This window comes from Mytilus trossulus, chromosome 10 (assembly GCF_036588685.1).
Source record: "Mytilus trossulus isolate FHL-02 chromosome 10, PNRI_Mtr1.1.1.hap1, whole genome shotgun sequence".
In the NCBI taxonomy this organism is placed as follows: Eukaryota; Metazoa; Mollusca; class Bivalvia; order Mytilida; family Mytilidae; genus Mytilus; species Mytilus trossulus.
The window spans coordinates 52,914,990-52,933,734 of NC_086382.1; the positions used below are offsets into that span (position 1 = coordinate 52,914,990).

Sequence of the window (18,745 nt, forward strand, 5' to 3'; positions counted from 1 at the left end):
TCGTATTCAATTCAGGTTTGTGTCATAAGATGAATAATTGGCATCTAGCAACCTATCTATATATGATAGGAATAAGTTGGCAATGCGAACAATAGTTCGAAGTGTTTGTTCATACGTTTTGGTTGATATATTACTTCAAATGAGGAGAAGACGAAGAAAACTCCGATCTCGGTATAACCACGTAGCAGTCAGCACATTGTGGTAAGATGCAATTCCATTGATACAGTCATTTTCTATTATTATTCTGTCAAACACTGAGGTTTCCCTACCCAAAAGCAGATTTTCTTAGCTGTATTTGGCAATATACGTGGTCTTTTGGACATACAACACTCATCAAACTCCGTGTTTTATTGGGCCTTTCAATATTTTTGTTGGCTCACCAGTAATGAGTTTAGTGTGGACGAAACACTAATGTAGAGTAACGATCCTTGGTGCGTTTTTCTATCATTAACTATAAACTGTAAAATGATAATGAATAGTAATACTAGAAAGCAACTATCATCACTTCTTAGCAGCGAAAGTAAAAAAGGACTATATATCGAATAATACACCGATGACAAGATTAACATTCTGTCTTGCAGCTATGTTGGATGGTCATGAACTTTCTTAAATCAAGTTTTGTGTATTGTCAATGTTACTTCAAATCCTTCTTTTCTAACTATATGTATAGTTTAGGATGTACACCGTTTCTTTTTTCACTGTTATTTATATATACACTGCAAAGAGAGGTTCTGACAACCATTTGATGTGGTTCCAGACGATCTCACATTATATATTTATTTACTAACATCTAGCAATCCAAAACCTCTCGAATGACAAAAATAAATAAGAATGTAGGTTCTTTGCGTGATTAGTATCTATCTCATGGGTGATGCCTTTAAAATCTGATTATAAAATTCAGATACAACATTCTCCATTGAAATAAAGCGTTTCTCTTTGTTATCGTTGCTTACCGTCTGATATATCAAAGGTACCTGGCTTATAATCTAATACGCCAGACTCGCGTTTCGTCTACATAAGACGCTCAGATCAAAGAAGTTATAAAGCCCAACAAGTAAAAAGTTGAAGAGCATTCGGGATCTAGAATTCCAAATAGTTTAACAAATACGGCTAAGGTAATCTGTGTCTGAGATAAGAAAACTCTTAGTCTTTCGACAAATTCATACTTTTGAAACAGTAAATTTATATAAAAAAGACCATAATTGATATCCATGTCAACACTAAAAGTGCTGACAACTGGGTTGGTTATACACTCGGGAACGAAACGTCCAGCAGAAGTGGCATCGACCCAGTGGTGTAAATACACTATCATTTGATCAGATCATAACGTTGTTTACATTTTACATTGTTTCATGTATTGTTTTTACTTAGCTTTAATAGAAAAGGAAATTTATGTGAAAAAAATTCTAGGGAAATTAATACTTCTTATTGTTCATCAAATATATGAGTAATCGATTTTGCGTTTCAGAATTCGCCTTTTCGCGTTTTCGACTTTTCGATTACGCGATTTTTCGTTTTTAAAATCGTGTTTTTGTCCTATAGAATATGAAAGGCGAAAACGCGAAAGCGCGAAATGGCCTTAAACGGCCACCAAAGTAATGGTCTTTTTATTGGCATGTTTAACAATGAACGAGTATACAATCAGTTCAATAAATAGAACTTTCTTCAATTGTAAATACAGCATCAAATAGTCGGCATAAAAAAAGTTTGAAAAAAGACTTGCCATTCTTTTCATATCGGACTTTGAAATTGGTTTTGTAGAAGCTCTGGCTTTCAAGTCCTGGATTATAAATTATTTGTAGTCTCTAAAAACTATGTAGAATATAATGCTATAAATAGGCGAAACAAATAGTGCGTGCTTAATCTAAAAAATGCATTTAAGTAAAAAATTAAGAAAGCAGGACATGTTAGTTCCCTAGCATTAATGGTTGTCATAGAAACAGTTAAATGCGTAGCAGTCAATGATTTAACTCAAAGCATATTAATTCAAAGTTTCATTAAAAAGTCGATATTCGGAAAATTAACTGGCATAACTAATAAGTTAGTTTAGATTTTATAGGTTTTTCCAAGTTTTGAAAAGACATTCATAGCTTGGATTTTGCAAAATGAAAGAAGTCCCAATTTAAAGAGCAAGATCAAAAGTAATTATATGATCGTCATGAATACCTATGTAACATTTGTCGCTGCTTATTATATATCCATCACCTCAGTTGAAGGTAGTACAGATGTTTCAATCATCTTGGATCGTAGATGACCATAATTATATGAAAATTCGGTCAAGATTTTACCTGAACAAAGCATATCATGACGCAAAACTGCATTTCATATTCATGTTACCTTTAATAATAAATGAAGATGATTTGATCCAAATTAATAATGAATGAAGATGATTTGATCCTAATTAATAAAAGATGAACACGATTATTTAACGGATTCAATATATTTGTGACATGACGATAAACAAAAGCAACAAACACATGATCCAATCGATTTAACAGAATGTCTCAGTAGTGTTCTAGAAAGTGGGGGGGGGGGGTTACAATTTTGGATCACATCGGTCTTTAATCATTGATTTCCAGGTACATTTCAACTCAGAGTTTAAATTTCCTGTTTACAAAACTTTGAATTTGTTCGTAAAACTAATGATATTCTTACCCAGGCATAGATTACCTTAGCCGTATTTGGCACAACATTTTGGAATTTTGGATCCATAATGCTCTTTAACTTTGTAATGGTTTGGTTTTATAAATATTGTGATATGAGCGTCACTGATGAGTCTTATGTAGACGAAACGCGGGTCTGTCGTACTTAATTATAATACTGGTACCTTTGATAACTATTAGTATTATGTTGACCATGTATATACTATGATGAGTTTAACAGCCCTGATTTCATTTAAATGTCGACTTAATGCTAGTGCCCTTTTCTTTCTATATACACTGCCAAAACTCTTTTGCCAGACGTTTGAGCTTGTGTCAATTAAGTGGAACGTTATTTGTAAGAACAATAAAGGAAGGATCTTGTGATAGAGGTCATTCTAATGACGTCACACTCAAATGGTGCTATAACAGCTTTTTTCAATATTCGTCTTTTATGCTGATGCTTCAAACATGTTTATACACGTTTTATTTTCGATCATCATAACTCATTAATGCCCCTTGTCCTGCATCTATATCATATCCTTTATTAGCTCTTTATTTTTAAGATCAGCTTTGCCTGACGTTTAAGATCCGTGTCATTTAAACCGAAACGTTCTTCGCAAGAACAATAAATGAAAAATCTTGCGATTGAGGTAATTTTAATGACGTCAATCTCAAATGGTGCTACCACACCTTTTTCAATATTTATCTTTACATTTCTTCTGATGCTTAAAAAATGTGATAAATAAAGATTTCACGTGTTTTATTTTCAATCATGAAAACTCCTGGTCCTGCATCTTTTTTCTTATCCTTTATAAGCTCTTTAATTGTTTTTTAAATACGTTTTTGATTTTTAAATAATTTGGCATCGGGCATCAGAGAAGAAGCATTTATTGTTGAAATGCGTTTCTGGTGCAGAAAATTATTATCGATCTTATTTCATAATAAATTTTTAATCATGAAGCAAGTAAACAAGAGTTGTTACGATATTTTAATCTGAATTCAAGAATTCATTTTGATAAAAGTTATTTCTGTCAAATTTCCATATATGAGCAAGCAATAATAGTATGGCATATAGCCGTTTTTGGTATTTATTCTTACTTCAAGGTATCTTATAAACTTTATAAGATATCTTATAAGGTGTATAAGATAGCATATAAGGTTTATAAGATACATTATATAGTTAATAAGATATATTATATAGTTAATAAGATATATTTTATAGTTAGTGAGTTATTTTATATAGTTTATGAGATATCTTATATAGTTTATGAGATATCTTATATAGCTTATGAGATATCTTGTATAGTTGTTAAGATATCTAATATAGGTTTTTTTTTATACGATTTCTTTCTCTGTATGAGATATCTAATAAAATATATATCACAAGATCTTGTTTTTCTCTGACTGTTTTTGACGTCTTCACACTAAATCCATTACATGTTGGATGTGTACGAATTAATAATTTAGTCTTAAATGCATGATTTTTTTTTTGCACGTTGTATGCATCGTCTTTTGTTTCGGTAAATATGTGGTTTAATTGACTTTTGAAAAAAAATGGTGTACTCAGTGAATATCAGTTTTTCAAAAGTCAATAAAACCACGCATTTACCTCATCAAAAGATGGTGCTATTCAGACAGTAAATGTATAGTATTCAACGAGTCGTAGTGCATGAGTAAAAAGTAAAATCACAAAAACTCCAAGGAAAATTCAATGCGGAAAGTCAATAATCAAATGGCAAAATCAAACGCTCAAACGAATGGTTAACAACTGTTATATTCTTGACTTGGTACAGGCCTTTTCTTATGCAGAAAATGGTTATTGAACCTGGTTTTATAACGCTAAACCTCTCACGTGTATGACAGTCGTATCAAATTCTATTGTATTGACAACGATGCGTGAACAAAACAAACAGACATAATAGGTAAACAAGTCAAAATTAGGGGTACAGCAGTCAACATAATGTTATAATCTAAATCACAATAAAAACAAACAAATTTAAAAAAAAAAGCTCAAAAAGACATAACAAAAAAAAGACATAACAAATAAACTCATAATAGATACCAGGAATAAGTTTTGTATATACGCCAGACGCGCGTTTCGTCTACAAAAGATTCACCAGTGACGCTCGAATCCAAAAAAGTTAAAAGGGCCAAATAAAGTACGAAGTTGAAGAACTTTGAGTACCAAAGTTCCTAAAAGTTTTGAAAAATCCAGCTAAGGTAATCTTTGTCTGAGGTAGAAAAGTCTTAGTATTTCAAAAATTCTAAATTTTGTAAACAGTTAATTTATAAATATAACCATATCCATGATAATTCATGTCAGCACAAAAAGTTCTGACAACTGGGCTAGTGATACCCTCGGGGAACGGAATCTCCACCAGCAGTGGCATCGACCCAGTGGTAGAAAATAAACTTATCATAGATACCAGGACTAAGTTTTGTATATACGCCAGACGCGCGTTTCGTCTACAAAAGACTCATCAGTGACGCTCGAATCCAAAAAAGTTAAAAAGGCCAAATAAAGTACGAAGTTAAAGAGCATTGAGTACCGAAATTTCCTAAAAGTTTTGAAAAATCCAGCTTAGGTAATCTATGCCTGAGGTAGATCTAGAAAAGCCTTAGTATTTCAAAAATTCTAAATTTTGTAAACAGTTAATTTATAAATATAACCATAGCAATGATAATTAATGCCAGCACAAAAGGAGCTGACTACTGGGCTGGTGATACCCTCGGGGAAATGAATCTCCACCAGCAGTTGCATCGACTCAGTGGTAGTAAATCAACTCATCATAGATACCAGGACTAAGTTTTGTATATACGCCAGACGCGCGTTTCGTCTACAAAAGACTCAATAGTGATGCTCGAATCCAAAAAAAGTTAAAAAGGCGAAATAAAGTACGAAGTTGAAGAGCATTGAGTACCAAAATTCCTAAAGTTTTTGCCAAATCCAGCTAAGGTAATCTATACCTGAGATAGAAAAGCCTTAGTATTTCAAAAATTCTAAATTTTGTAAACAGTTAATTTATAAATATAACCATATCAATGATAATTAATGCCAGCACAAAAAGTGCTGACTACTGGGCTGGTAATACCCTCGGGGAAATGAATCTCCACCAGCTGTTGCATCGACCCAGTGGTAGTAAATAAACTCATCATAGATACCAGGACTAAGTCTTGTATATATGCCAGACGCGCGTTTCGTCTACAAAAGATTTATTAGTGACTCTCGAATCCAAAAAAAAGTTTAAAAAGGCCAAATAAAGTACGAAGTTGAAGAGCATTGAGTACCAAAATTCATAAAAAGTTTTGCCAAATCCAGCTAAGGGATTATGCCTGAGGTAGAAAAACAACCCCATTCCTTGTTTCTTTTTTGTTTGTTTGTATTTTATCTAGGTATGTAAAATCCATCCAATAAAATAGGGACGAAAGATACCAAAGTAAATCTAAAACAAACTGACAACGCCATGGCTAAAAATGAAAAAGACAAACAGAAAAACAATAGTACACATGACACAACATAGAAAACTAAAAAATAAACAACACGAACCCCACCAAAAACTAGGGGTGATCTCAGGTGCTCCGGAAGGGTAAGCAGATCCTGCTCCACATGCGGCACCCGTCGTGTTGCTTATGTGATTACAAATCCGGTAAATAGTATAATTCGGTAGGTCAAATTCATGAAAGGGAAGGGGATTGTAGTTACGACGTAAGGAACATATCCGATATCATTTGTGAAACGGTTATTCCATAACGGTCAACCAACTCGTGATGGCGTCCGTAAAATTTACGAAGGGATGATTTCAACTTCACCATTTGGAACTCTTGGTTTAATAGCTTCCTTGTGAGCAGTAACCCTCTATCAAGAAAATCATGATAGGAAATGCAAGCACGGGAATATCGTATCAATTGGGAGATATATACCCCGTATGCAGGTGCTGCTGGAATGTTGCTCTTAGAAATGGAAAGTTCACAATTGGAAAGCTGAAATCATCTCTTTTGTCGTAAAGTTTTGTCTTCAACCGACCCTCATTGTCAATTTCTAGATGTAAGTCAAGATATGAAGCCGACTTAACTGTATCTGTAGTATCCTTTATCTCCAATTCGATGGGATGGATGCGATCCACATAGTCACCAAATTTTGAATTGTTTAGTGAAAGAACGTCATCTATATGGCGGAAAGTAAAGTTAAAGGATATTGCTAACTTCTTATCTTTCTTCCTAAAAAGTTCATAAAGGATTGAATGATTGTTTAAAAGTAATGGGACCGAATTGTTAGATTAATATAAATTAACAGTGTTGTTTGGTCACAAGTTGAATATCTTTTTTTTATATTTTTATTCTTTTAATTACATTGACAATTGGGTTTACGTGGAATTTAAAGAAGAGAATTTTAAAAACGATATCTTTTTCCCCGCATTAAAAATTTGATTTTATGCGATTCATCGACAACGTCTTGCCTATTGTATATGACGTCAGAGGAGTGTAATAACCTTGTTTATTTCACATGTGAAATTATCGGGTTTTATTTTTCTGGAAATCACGGTTATTCATTGCAACCAAAGTAATAAAATCAAATGATTTTTACAAAAAACTCCGTCATTTCCCCCTCATCATAACATGGCACTATGCGAACAAATTCTTAAGTATTTATAACTCAATATTTTTCAGGAACACGTAAAGTTTTCGAAGATGTATAAATCTATGCATTATAAATCTTCAAAGATTAAAATTAAAAAAAAAAAGAATAAAAGAGACATTTTAGTTCCAAATTATAACTACTGAATGAAAATAATGGTCATACACATCTCCATAAAAAAAAAAAAAAAAAAAAAAAACCAGACGAATTAATTGCACAATGTCAATGTCCAGATGTGTTATAAATGGCAAATGAATCAATATAAGAGCAGACATACAGCTATGAACCTAACCACGATGGCAAAAAATGTAAGCATTGCAAAATTATTTGCTCTAGTTGATCAGCACTCAAATAGAAACCCAAATATATGCTCCATCCGGTAAAACAATAAAGGTTAAACTTGCTCGTAGTGATATCATGTAATCTGGCTCAGCATAAATACTAATAAAGTCCATTAACTAAAACGTAATGTTAGGTGAAATGTAATTCAATTTTCCTTTGAGAAAATAATAATATGTACTTGGACAAAACCATGGATCTATTTGTTGGCCAAAGACACTATTGGCTCCTTGCAATCTTGCAATATCGGTATTATTTTTATGTCTTCTTTGCACGAAACTCGGTTCATTGTTTTTTTTAAGTTTCGTGCAAATAACCTTTTTTATTTCGAGTCAACTTTCGGTTATTCTATATCTAACACTTTTATAGATTAACTATAAATCTGAATAGTATAATCAATAATAAATTTATTTTGTATCAATAATTAAAGTCCTGGATTATGATCATTAACACAAAAAAGGACAGTCATGGCTTAGATAAGTTGGAACATAACAGATATTTAGCTTTAAGGGTTTCTGACCATATGAATGCGAGACCCATAACAAGTGTTACATATGTTTTGAAAGAACTCAGAAAAATCAATTGAAAATTCTCACAGCTATTACAATAACATGTGTTATATCCCCGTTATTATGACATCACAGTTATGACAATAATATGTGTTATATCCCCGTAATTATGACAAATATCTAAGTATCACAATCGATCCAAGCACATTTGATTGCCTGTGGATCCGCAATGTTTAAGTAGTCATTCCCAAAGGAAACAGACGGCTTGGCTTCCGGAAATATTCGCCGCTCAAGGTCTTCAAGTGTATCCTGGAATCCTTGATTGATTTCTACCGACGGCCTTTGATTCTTGACGAGATTGTATGCTTGTCTGAGCAGAAATTCTTCTTGTTTCATCATATATTGGATAGCTGCAGCTGGCGCACGCGAATTGCCGTGATAACTAAAAATTAAAACTCGCCTTCCACATCGCTTGGAGCTATCAACAAATTTGTTTATTTCATCAAAGTACTGTTCGATATCTTCGGTCTCCTTGTCGTCAAGACGAATTATCAGCCGTGAGCGAAAATGGCGAGAGTCATTCCCACAAAGACATGGACAATGCAGTTTTTTGTTTGATGGAACTTGAGAGGCAGACATATTACTCATGTCAACAAGGGAATCTATCTTCAGTTTACACAGTAAAGGCTCATTATAAGCAGATTCAACGCTTCCAATATACACATAGTCCAGTAATTGAGAAACGTATTCGTTCCGGAACATTTTAGATTGTAAGCAGGTTGATATATTTAGGTTTAGGTTACTTCCGGTCCTTTCAACTCGAAATGGAAGGGTAGGAGATCGACTTTTGCCAATATTTGGTTGGTCTGAATAGCTTCGTCTCAACTTTTGTTTGAAAACCGATAAGTTGTTTTTCTCTAATTCCTGAACACTTTTACACTGATGTTTTGAAATGGAATGAGTGAACGATGTTGTAAATAAAAAGTCAGATTTTGGCGAACTTGTAGGTGGAAGTGAAAGATTGCGGATTGATGTTTTTGTCGATGATGAAACCGTTAATAGATTAGGAGTTATTCGCTCTACTTTTGTTTCAGTATGAAGGTTTGCACTTTTTGGACGAACGGCTATATCTACTTCTATTGGAGTTACTGGTTGATTTAAATCAGGACAAGAAATATTTGTATGTATAGCAGCCTTTTTTTGTCCTTCTTTTAACGATGACAAAAACTTTATGGGTAAAAGATGTTTGTTTACCAGACTTCCGAATTTACTCTTTGTTTTGATCGATGTTGACGGGTCAGTATCTGTCTGATTCTCAGAGTTTTTAGTATTGAAAAACAAGTTTTTGAATGACCGAGATCTTTTCGATACAAATTTAAGTCGGCGTTCCTCGACAGAAACAGAGGACACGATGTCGTCTTTACTTCTTTCTGCTGTGGTTTCGTCCTTGTTTTTACCTTTGGAAACACAAAACACAGAGTCTGTCTGCTTTTTAATCAACAATGGATTTGAATTATCAAAGTGATGATGTATTCCATGTTGTGCACAGGAATTCCCAGCAGACATTATAGTACATCTGAAAATAAAAAAAGATAAATCTAAAATAAACTGAGATATTCTTTGAAATAAACGTTCTTATAGATATGTAACTATGAAGTATCCATCTTTCTTCAAACTGAAAGTTTATAAAGCATTACCGCTGTCTCAATACATGAAAACAAAGGATGTTGAATCTTTAGATTAATTGCAATCTCCATTTTAAATTCAAAATAATATCTAAAGAGAAACACAGGTAACGTAGCATTTCTTCTCATTGTAAAATATTCTAATTTAAAGAAAATTCTGTGTGCAAAAACTGATGATAACCAACTATTTGTTTACATAATTCTACTTTATGACGGCAACCTATGGTCTTCGAAAATAGATAGTTCCCTAACTATTGGGTCAATTGGTATCAAATGTTTTATTCAACTGCCAATTAAAATAAAAAAAATCAATACTCATCCCTCCCGAAAAAAAACTATCGCAAACACCACACTCAGACATATAACTAAAATTTTCACTGTAAACTGGTTTTTTGTTCTCTGTTTTGTGTTTGAAATGTTAAAGTCCTGTTTTTAAAGCTGGCGCACAGAAATGAATTTCTCGCTGGATTCTTTTCATTTGTCAACAAACTTAAGTTTCAACTCTCTTGAACAAGTGTATTATGCTTTCTTTTCACATGTTGTATATTTAGTTTTACGAGAATGATTGGAGATTTATATGTTGAGTGTTTATACTGTCATTTGTCTTTTGGGTGTTGTCAATTCACATGATAATATTAAAACAAAGGAAGATGTGGTATGATTGTCAATGATACAACTCTCAACAAGGGACCAAATGACACATACACTATCAACTTTAGGTTATCGTAAGACCTTCAACAATGAGCAAAGCCCATATCACACAGCCAGCTATTATAGACCGTAAACTGAAAAATGTAACACATACAACAAAACTAACTGACTATGCGGTTTAGCTCATTGTTGAAGGCCGTACGGTGACCTATAGTTGTTAATGTTTGTGTCATTTTGGTCTATTGTGGATAGTTGTCTCATTGGCAATCATACCACATCTTCCTTTTTCTATTAACGGCCTTATTTAAGTACAAAATAATGAACGAAAACAATTATGTTAAACTGCAACAAAAGATAACTCCTGAATTACATGCTCATGTCTTGGGACCGGCACATACAAAATATTGCAAGAATAAATCCATTTAATATCTTCCGCATCTCTTTGACAACTCATACATTTATTATATTTCATTAGTTTAAAAATGTTTTCTAAGTATAACAGATATGTTTTATTGACTTTGCAATTGATTTTGTTACACCTGATCTGAGTACAAGTCTATAATGGTACCATTACTCTCGTCTGATCAACACATCTTGTCACGTAAAACATTGATAAGGCAGTATTGACGGTGACGAAAATAAATATAGTGGAAAACATTTCAAAGCTGAAACTAGTGTCCAATTAATGTAGCTATCAATGCATAATCATGCAAAATATGAGAATATCGTTTGATTTATTTTCTAGGGCAATTATTTAAAGACGAGTAAATATTAACAGAAAATCCACGCGGTAGGGTTTGCAAAGTGTCCTACAGATCAAGATATAGGACAGATAATTAGAACCACCCGAAAAGAGGATATAATGGATATATGGACAGATATTTTACCTTACTTCAGGCCACATTTATACATCATAAAATTGTTTAAAAACTTAGGATATACATGTATGGCTGCGTATTTAAAATACATCCCGCTTATGCAAAAATGGCACTTTTCAGGTGAACAGATCGTATACCCCTCCGTCAGGAAATCTGCTTTGAACTTTATATTCTGGTGGTATCGTCAGAGCTATTAATGTCCATTTTCATGCTAAACAGGCATTTAAACCAGAAAAATTCATGAAAATTGATACATGTACCATTAATTTAATTCGTAAGTCAATGTCCAAATTACACGTACAATGTACCAACAGTTTTCTAAGTTTTAGTACAGAGACCTAAAATCTTCAAAGTAAGAGCCATTTTAGTTTATGCATTTTTGTCATGTTATGAACAACACCACGACGGGTGCCACATATACAGCAGCCTTTAAGCAGGATCTGCTTACCCTTCCGGAGCACCAGAGATTCCACCATGTTTTGATGGGGTTCGTGTTGCTTCGTATTTATTTGTCTTTGTTGTGTTTTGTTTACTTTTGTTTTGTCTGTTTGTCTTTTGTTTTGTAGCCATTGCGTTGTCAGTTTATTTTTCATCCGCGAGTTTGAATGTTCCTCTGGTAAATTTCGACCCTCTTATACATATTTGTTTGGTATCGTGACCTAGCACTTTTTATAGTTTGGTTTGACATTAACTGACTGCAGTTGTTGTGGTCAACAGTTTGGTATCGTGACCTAGCACTTTTTTATAGTTTGGTTTGACGTTAACTGACTGCAGTTGTTGAGGTCAACAGTTTAGTATCGTGACCTAGCACTTTGTTTATAGTTTGGTTTGACGTTAACTGACTGCAGTTGTTGTGGTCAACAGTTTAGTATCGTGACCTAGCACTTTTTTATAGTTTGGTTTGACGTTAACTGACTGCAGTTGTTGTGGTCAACAGTTTAGTATCGTGACCTAGCACTTTTTTATAGTTTGGTTTGACGTTAACTGACTGCAGTTGTTGTGGTCAACAGTTTAGTATCGTGACCTAGCACTTTTTTATAGTTTGGTTTGACGTTAACTGACTGCAGTTGTTGTGGTCAACAGTTTGGTATCGTGACCTAGCACTTTGTTTATAGTTTGGTTTGACGTTAACTGACTGCAATTGTTGTGGTCAACAGTTTGGTATCGTGACCTAGCACTTTTTTTTATAGTTTGGTTTGACGTTAACTGACTGCAATTGTTGTGGTCAACAGTTTGGTATCGTGACCTAGCACTTTTTTTTTATAGTTTGGTTTGATGTTAACTGACTGCAATTGTTGTGGTCAACAGTTTGGTATCGTGACCTAGCACTTTTTTTTATAGTTTGGTTTGACGTTAACTGACTGCAATTGTTGTGGTCAACAGTTTGGTATTGTGACCCAGCACTTTGTTTATAGTTTGGTTTGACGTTAACTGACTGCAGTTGTTGTGGTCAACAGTTTAGTATCGTGACCTAGCACTTTGTTTATAGGTTGGTCCGACGTTAACTGACTGCAATTGTTGAGGTCAACAGTTTGGTATCGTGACCTACCATTTTTTTTTAGTTTGGTTTGACGTTAACTGACTGTAATTGTTGTGGTCAACAGTTTGGTATCGTGACCTAGCACTTTTTTATAGTTTGGTTTGACGTCAACTGACTGCAATTGTTGTGGTCAACATAGATTTTTGAATTTATATTTAAGGTGGTACCTAACACTACAGGAAGATAACTCTGTAAAGTCAGCTATACGTTTTAATTACGTTGTGTTGTACAAGGATTATTAAGCTTCTCAATGATCAAAATTAGTGTTTGTCAAACTGCTATATAAGCAGTGTATTTTTTCTAACAAAACGGTTGGTTCATAATTGTTGAAAGTTTTATATTTTTGTTAAAGGGTCAAGGTAAATATTTGGACAAAATTTTATGAAAATTAAACGAGTCAAATTAATTTTAATGGAAGTGTATGGTACCACCTTAAGAAAGATAAAATAGATTGACAAGGAATTTCCTTATGGTTACAATTTGTAGTCGCTTTACAAAGAACGCCTATTTCACCACAATATTTCATAGTTGAAAATATGCTGCACAACCCTATACTTTGACCTTCGCAAAATATTTTCGTGCATGAATCTTTATAGTCCATGTTAAAATTGTTTACGAAACTTCACAGTTAAAGTGTCACTTGAAATCGTACATAGAAGAACCTATCTAGAATACTTCATCGAAGTGTTTTTTTTTTTTTTTTTAATAAAATAATGAAGGAGTTGTCGATGATCTTTGGGTCTTGTTTATCTTGTCCTATTGCCGGATGTCTTTGATTATGTACCCGTATTCAAAATAAACAAATATAAGGATAACTCAAGCTGTGAAAGTGTGACAATTAATTTTAATTTTGTTTATTTTCGCAATGATCTTCTGTAGAATATTTATACTATGACAAAGGTTACGTCTATACTATTGATTTTAAACTTCTCATTAAAATAAATTGATATTTCTTTTTCTTTTTATACATCTGGACTATTTACATGAAATTGAAATTAGACTTCATCGTATTTTTCTTACATTATCAATGACGTTGGTATTCTGTTTATAAGCACAGAAGTCGATATCCTCGACGGAGTGTAAGAAGGCATGATTTCGTAATTATCAACAGATTAAGTATTCAATATTATAGTAATCGTGTATATTTATTTTGGAACCATATGGTGATGTTTTCATGACAATAAAAAAATGTTTTCCAAAAAACCGATACAGATAGATTAAAATAGAGACGAAAGATACCTTCAAGGAACATTTAACTTTCTGAGTTGAAATATACTGACAACTCCTTGGCAAAAAATAGGGGAAAAGACAAAAAAAGCAACAACAGTACGCACAACACAGGAAAGAAAACTAAAAAGTGAGCAACACGAACCCCACAAAAACTGGAAGTAATTTCATGTGCTTCTGAAGAGTAACCAGATCTGCTCTACATGTGACACCCGTCGTGTAACTCATATACAATCATTGACACGTTATATCTAGTAATTATACAAAAGTGGATTGGTAGTTGACTTTTATCTGGTCTTAAAGGTTTTCAGTTTGAATTTCTCGAAATGATTTTTTTCGTGTTAAAATTTGCCTATAATAGATTAAATGCTTGAAATAGTTACAACTGGACGTTAAGCAAATACCAATCAATCAGACAGTCTATTCGTGCAGTTGTCAGATACTAGCTTGTTAGTCTCCTAACTTTATTTAAAAAAAAGCTTGTATATTGATGAACATAAGAGTGACTATTATGGCAACCATGTCACATGATCCATGTCACATGATGTGTTGGTACCCAGTTTTACTTCTTCGCATTCTTGTTTTTAATAAAAAGAAAATATATATTTTTTTAATTTAATTGAAATAACTGACGGATTTAACCACATGCTTTCAGACCCTTAAACTCCTTAAGTTGTATGCAATAAAAAACAAAAACAGATATTTTTTAGCTCACTTAGCCAAGTGAGCTTTTCTCATCACTTGGCGTCCGTCGTCCGTCGTCGTCCGGCGTCCGTAGTAAACTTTTACAATAATCTTCTCCTATGAAACTACTGAAGCCAAATTTAACCAAACTTAGCCACAATCATCATTGGGGTTTTTAGTTTAAAAATTGTGTCCGGTGACCCGGCATACCAACCAAGATGGCCGCCACGGTTAAAAATAGAACATAGGGGTAAAATGCCGTTTTTGGATTATAACTCAAAAACCAAAGCCTTAAGAGCACCTCTGACAAGTGAAAATTGTAAAACAGAACAAGATCTATCTGCTCTGAAATTTTCAGATGAATCGGACAACCCGTTGTTCGGTTGCTGCCCCTAAATTGGTAATTTTAAGGAAATTTTACTGTTTTGGGTTATTATCTTGAATATTATTATAGATAGAGATAAACTGTAAACAGCAAAAATGTTCAGCAAAATAAGATCTACAAATAAGTCAACATGACCAAAATGGTCAATTGACCCCCTAGGGAGTAATTGCACTTTATAGTCAATTTTTAACAATTTTCATAAAATTTGTACACTTTCACTAACATTTTCCACTGAATCTATTGGGCCAAGTTCATTATAGATAGAGATAATTGTAAGCAGCAAGAATGTTTAGAAAAGTAATATCTACAAACACATCCCCATCACCAAAACACAATTTTGTCCTAAATCCATCTGTGTCCTTTGTTTAATATTCACATATCCCAAGGTAAGCGACACAGGCTCTTTGGAGCCTCTAGTTTTAGAAGTTAATCCATAAATGTTGGGATCTTATATTTGGACTCTTCACTCGCGAATTTAACGCGCATTATGATTGCAAATTCCTAGGAGGTCAACCCCTGAATAATTATCTTATACATATTTGCGAGCCTTGTACTTACATTTCCGATTTGTATGGCAATGACATTCATGTTTAAATGTCCGGATAAGAGTCAATTTTATTCACTCGATACTTGAATATTAAAAACGATGATTGCCAATGACACAACTCTCCACAAGAGACCAAATGACACAAAAAAATAACAACTATAAGACACCGTACGGCCCTCAACAATAAGCAAAGCCCATATCGCATATGCAGATATAAAAGATGTAAACAATTCAAACAACAAAACTAACGGCACTGTCATTTTTCATGTTCAATGGACCGTGAAATAGGGTCAAAAGTATAATTTGGTTTTAGAATTAGAAAGATCATATCATAAGGAACATATGTACTAAGTTTCAAGTTGAATGGATAGCAGCTTCATCAAAAACTACCTTGACAAAATTTTCTAATCTGAGCGGGACAGACGAACGAACACACGCACGGACGAACGGACCCACATACCAAAAAAACATAATGCCCCTCTACTATCGTAGGTGGGGCATAAAAATGATCGAAAAACAAATATGTAACACATCAACAAACGACAACCACTGAATTACAGGCACCTGACTTGGGACAGGCACAAACATATATAATGTGGCGGGGTTAAAAATGCATGTAAGCGGTATTTAAACCCTGACATTAAACCTGAAAAGGTTGATTTAGTTGTTTGTTCATAAACGCGGGTATAATATCTTGGGAGGGGATATACTTCCGGATCCCGCTTATTGTTTTGTCATATTCTCATTATCCGCTTATCAATGTAATGATGACGCTTGTAATTCGCGTGTCCCTCACGATTTCGTTTCCCTATTTCACGTTTAAATTTTGAATTTCATGTGGCACGCTTAATTTTTTTTTCTCGGTCAAACGCTTATCACGCTAAGACCCAAATGGGATCCCCATTAATCACTATTTCACATACGTCCAGGAAAACAACAGCTAAAAACAATTCTGGACCATGGTATTTAATCAATGGCATGTTCCGTTTGTTACATGATTAATAGACCATCAATTAATTTCCTTCCGTATATTTCATGAAGAGGTTCATTAACGTAATGGCAGCTCTGATATCTATAATGACATTGTATAATTTTTCCTAGCTTAACATGTTTAATCAGACCTGATACTCTGTCGGTTCGGACAACGTAATATGTTAACATGTACTATCCTTTGAAAATTTAATAATTAAACACTTATCTTTCCTAATTTAATCAGTCCTCAAATCTGTATCTGGTGCGTTTCAACATGTACTTTCAGTTGAAACCAAAATTATTTAACACTAATGACCACGTTATACATCTATTTCCTTGTTTGAGTTTTAAATAGTCTTTTAATTAAAAGCTAACCTTTAAGAAGTTTTTAATGTTTTACATTATTCCGTACTTCAAAGGACAAAATCAATAATTAGATCTTGTTAGCTGATACAATGTATTAGTACATACATTTGATTTTGATACATAAACATGTTCAGTTTTTTCCATTCTTAATAAATTAATTTTAACATTTTTGTGTACTGTTATATCAACAGTTTGTTATGTATAAATTTACGAATCCCGGTAAACATTTCATTGTTTTGTTTACACTTTTTGCATGCAATGTTCAGTCTGAAGTGTGAACAACAGTATCTAGCCATTGTTTTCTACTGTTTACACTATTAAATATACTATATCGTCATGTTTTAACATACACAATGTATTCCGCAGCGACTTCTCGACGGAAAAAAGAAGAAACAATGTTTGTCTCTCTGCACATAGTTTTTTTTTGGCCTAGAACATTATTATATTCTAAAATAAATCTCTTCCTCCCCTCATCCTTCTACTATAAGAATTTTTAATACCCTTATCATTACCATATTAATAAAATATTGAATCTACTAATGTAACAATATTAAGATATTTACCTGGTTAAGAGCAGTTATAAAATTAGAAATTAAACCACCGAAGAATAAATATATTCGGAACAAATTTCTTAGAAATCCAATAATACAATAATAAGGAAAAATATTTTTCCATTAACTGACGACAGGAAAATCTCATCATGAAATTAATCAGTCGGCAAAAATTGATTTTGATTAGAAAATATCAATTTCTCTTACCTCGCACGTGTTTCTTGTTGGAACTCCTCAATATTAATGTTTTCCCTCTTAAAACATAGTAAAAACGTTCTTTTTTTGTGTAGGAAAGAGAGACCGCCACACCCTATTTCAATGGTGTTATCGTATTATTCATCTACCTGCACAGGTGAGACTGTTTCATAATTATCTCCACAGACAATAAACATGCGCGAGAAGAGGATTATTGATTATTCTTTCACAGACAATTATCATAAGTGACCATAATAACAGCAAAAGCTGATAATAAACTTTTTTCTCTCTCTCATAAAAACACGTCACCAATGATATGAGAACATATTACGAAAAGACAATAGATGTTTCATAACTGTCAAAATGATAATGCCATATGTCTTAGACTGATTTTGGTAATTATAACATTGCTACAGACGAAAGACATTGAGATATTTGATAATTTAGATTTAAATTTAAGAATCTATTTAAAAAAGAAGATATGGTGAGACAACTCTCCAAAAGAGACAAAAATGACCCATACATTAACAGCTATAGGTCACCGTTAGGTCTTCAACAATGAGCCCATACCGCATATGCAGTTATAAAATGCCCCGAAAGCACACATGTTAAACAATTCAAACGAGAAAACAAAAGCCTCCATAATGTACAAAAAAATTAACGAGAGACATACATGTAATACAACAGCCAACGAATTACAGGCTCCTGACTTAGGCAGGTTCATACATACAGAATGAAGCCGAGTTCAGCATGTTAGCTTGATTCCAACCATCTTCCTAACCTTGGACAGGGGTGAAACACTACCACACAAGAACGAACTATAAAAATCAGTTGAAAAAGGCTCAAACTCATCAGATTGATAAACATAGAAATACATATAAGAAAAACACAGAGTGAACGTGGATGGGTACTTGTACATCCCAAAAACAAAAAGTCAC

At 33.4% G+C, this 18,745-nt stretch overlaps 1 protein-coding gene across 1 annotated transcript; it reads right to left on the minus strand.

Moving 5' to 3' along the window:
* Positions 1–8,004: 8,004 nt before the first annotated feature.
* LOC134687611 (uncharacterized) lies at positions 8,005–17,999 on the minus strand. Its single transcript, XM_063548045.1, has 2 exons — positions 17,820–17,999; positions 8,005–9,702 (listed from the first exon to the last, which is right to left on the minus strand). Exon 2 carries the CDS (start codon positions 9,690–9,692, stop codon positions 8,307–8,309), a length of 1,386 nt encoding a protein of 461 aa, XP_063404115.1. The 5' UTR covers positions 9,693–9,702; positions 17,820–17,999; the 3' UTR covers positions 8,005–8,306.
* Between the last annotated feature and the right edge of the window lie 746 nt (positions 18,000–18,745).